Genomic DNA, 2625 nt, shown 5'->3' with positions numbered 1-2625 from the left:
AGTGTTGCCTTGCCGCCAGTTTTAAATTGGCGCTAAAATCGCTCAATTTGATTAAAAAAACAAACACTTTTATGCATGTGAAACTTAAAAAAATTGTTTTTAAGCTATTTAAAATGTTCTAAATAGAATTATTAATTTTAAAAATCAAATACACGGTCTTACACTAGCGACGACAGCGCTGTTTTTTTACTTGTGGGGACTGGAGACATGTCTCCGATGTCTCGCGTGTGTCCGTTCGACTGCCCCGCTATTCAGCCTCCCTTAGCTTTCCGACCATCATCTTCTGGACAAAAAATCGGAGAGCGATACTACGATTCAACCTTTTCGAGGCTGATTGTCCTTGGTGTCTAGTCATGGGCAGTGATTGCACCCTCAAGACAATGGATCTGCGCTGACGACGGCCTTCGGAGCAGGAACATGGCATCGAAGCTCACAGCTACGGTCCGTGCGGTGGGCTCCAAGCGGCTCAACGTGCCCCAGCGCGCCGCACTTGTGCTTACCAAAGCAGCAGTGGATCGCGTCCGAGCGCTGCTAGCCGCAAAGAAGGACGTCATCGGACTGCGAGTGGGCGTGAAACACCGCGGATGCAACGGTCTCACCTACGTTCTAGACTACGCCACCGAGAAGGGCAAGTTGGACGCCGAGGTGCAGCAGGACGGAGTGAAGGTCTTCATAGACTCCAAGGCGCAGCTGACTCTCCTCGGTACGGAGATGGACTTCGTTGAAACGCAGCTCTCTAGTGAATTCGTTTTTAACAACCCCAACGTCAAGGGAACGTGCGGCTGCGGCGAAAGCTTCACCGTGTGACCCCTGACCCAAGTTTTGTTGCCACACGGTTAGATGTTACGATAGAATAAATTATCGATTGTTTTTTTTTTTTCTGTTGCTACGCGTTTCTCTCTCTCTCTCACCTCCCCGTAGCGACAGCGGCACAAAAAACCGTTCAAATACCCCAGACAAGGATGAAAAAATCTGAACACCGAAGTTGGAAAAACCGAGTCTTTTATTTCCATTTACACCATTTAACAAGTGCTGCGATTCAGCCATGCTATATATAGCACAGTATCGTACATGAACTTCCAACATTCGTGGCGATGTCCTCGTTTCCACAAAACTGAAATGCTGCGTGAGCAGCAAGCCCACACGTGGGGCGCGATGACAGCCGTGTACAAGCTCAATGATTCTATAACACTACCGGACAAGTTGAAACGTGCTAGCTGAACTTTTTTTTTCTTTTAACTCTTAACGCATGATGACGGGTGCCTGCGCATCAATGCTTCATCGCAGTCTTCAAATGCAAATAGAAAACGAGCAACAGCTGCTAAAAAGCGCATAAAACAAACCGGTTCAAGCGAGTCAAATTATCCACACAGCTGAAAACTGCCAACAATCTCAAAACGCCAGTCATTTGTTCAATTTCAAACAGAACTTGCCTAAACCATAACGCAGAGCAATGGTTGAATTCTTTTCCACAATGTCAGCACACAATTCATTCACTGGCCGCCAAGTAACCCCTGCACCTGCATAATTTAATGCTAATTTCTTTACAGTGCCTCACAACAATAAAACAAATGTAAATTAACATCGCCACAATATCTTCCAGTTTGACCACAAAAAGTGTCCTAAGATATGCACACCACACAGTGTCTGAACACAAAACAGAGCCTCAAGCAAAACACATTTGCTCAGGTTAAATCTCTATCAGCAGCCCAACTGCGCAAGACATAACTAGCATGTGGTTTGATTTCTCACAGGTCTGTGGCCACTCAACGCTGCTCACAGGGCAATAACATGCACAGTTCCACTCGCTGCGGCTAACAAATTTTTTTCCAGCCAGTGGACAGGCTGCATCCTCTGGAGGACTTGGGAAAATGAACTTGTCTGCAGTTACGGACAATTTTTGGAGGCAAGGACGCTTCGAACCTTGTTCGGTGACGACGTTTCTCCACATGGGCCTGTGATGGAGCAGCAGGTGGTGCAGCAGAGTACCGAATGCTTTCCTGCCATGTTCCTAAACGGGATCTCTGCCTCTACGAATCTTTCTTTTCAGTTCTTTTCTCCGAGGTAACAGTCCCACAAGTGAGATGCAACAAATGAGCAGTGCAATTTTGGGCGGTCGCGGTTCCTAGGAGCTGACCGCCCGCTCTTGGTCGGCCGTGGGGCTCTCGTCGTAAAAGTCCCGCTCCACGGGCCGCCCACGAATGTACAGCGGGGCAGACTTGCCCATGGCACAGTCATGCGTAATGTGCACACTGGTCACGTCGGAGCCCGGAATCTCGAACATTGGCTCCAAGAGGATGGTTTCCTGCGAGCGGAAAGGAGGAGAGGAGTGCCATCACTGTACTGCAGCTGCTGCTAACAATGGCAAACCCATTGCTCTGCTCACTCCAATTGTGGCAACGCTGCTGACACATAACGATTGGCCGCAGCACAGTTCAATATATTGCAAGAGAAAAACAGAACGTTGGGCTAATTCCTATGTTGAACGAGCATGCAAGGACACAATGTGGACATGGGTGATAGGTTTACACAGAGAGTGTTCTAGTGTAACTTGGAGCACAAACTAAAATTAGAGACGCTGAATTTTCTAGCACCAAAGCAATTGACAACCATCTAGAGCGGTGT

At 47.8% G+C, this 2625-nt stretch overlaps 2 protein-coding genes across 5 annotated transcripts in view; one reads left to right on the top strand and one right to left on the bottom strand.

Annotated features, from left to right (window-relative positions):
- Nucleotides 1–186: 186 nt before the first annotated feature.
- Magr (Iron-sulfur cluster assembly 1 homolog MagR) lies at nt 187–878 on the top strand. The gene has a single exon (XM_077699259.1). The coding sequence runs from the start codon at nt 418–420 to the stop codon at nt 805–807; it is 390 nt and encodes a 129-aa protein (XP_077555385.1). The 5' UTR covers nt 187–417; the 3' UTR covers nt 808–878.
- Nucleotides 879–1277: 399 nt separating this feature from the next.
- Nucleotides 1278–2625, bottom strand: part of Clpx (Caseinolytic protease chaperone subunit) — a 30529-nt gene continuing 29181 nt past the window's right edge. For all 4 annotated transcript variants that reach the window (XM_077699255.1, XM_077699258.1, XM_077699256.1 and 1 more), the window contains exon 11: nt 1278–2305. In XM_077699255.1, coding sequence (XP_077555381.1) covers nt 2126–2305 — 180 coding nt within the window. In that variant the 3' untranslated portion in view covers nt 1278–2125. The remainder of the gene's footprint in view (nt 2306–2625) is intronic.

The sequence above is a fragment of the Haemaphysalis longicornis genome, unplaced genomic scaffold (genome assembly GCF_048455015.1).
Source record: "Haemaphysalis longicornis isolate Haplotype H1 unplaced genomic scaffold, Haemaphysalis longicornis Haplotype H1 scaffold_2, whole genome shotgun sequence".
In the NCBI taxonomy this organism is placed as follows: Eukaryota; Metazoa; Arthropoda; class Arachnida; order Ixodida; family Ixodidae; genus Haemaphysalis; species Haemaphysalis longicornis.
The sequence above is the reverse complement of the archived record's forward strand: the minus strand, read 5'-3'. Positions and strand labels throughout refer to the sequence as shown.

Excerpts from the sequence above, each read along its gene's own strand:
- Magr (XM_077699259.1), top strand. The coding sequence starts at position 418 with ATGGCATCGAAGCTCACAGCTACGGTCCGTGCGGTGGGCTCCAAGCGG.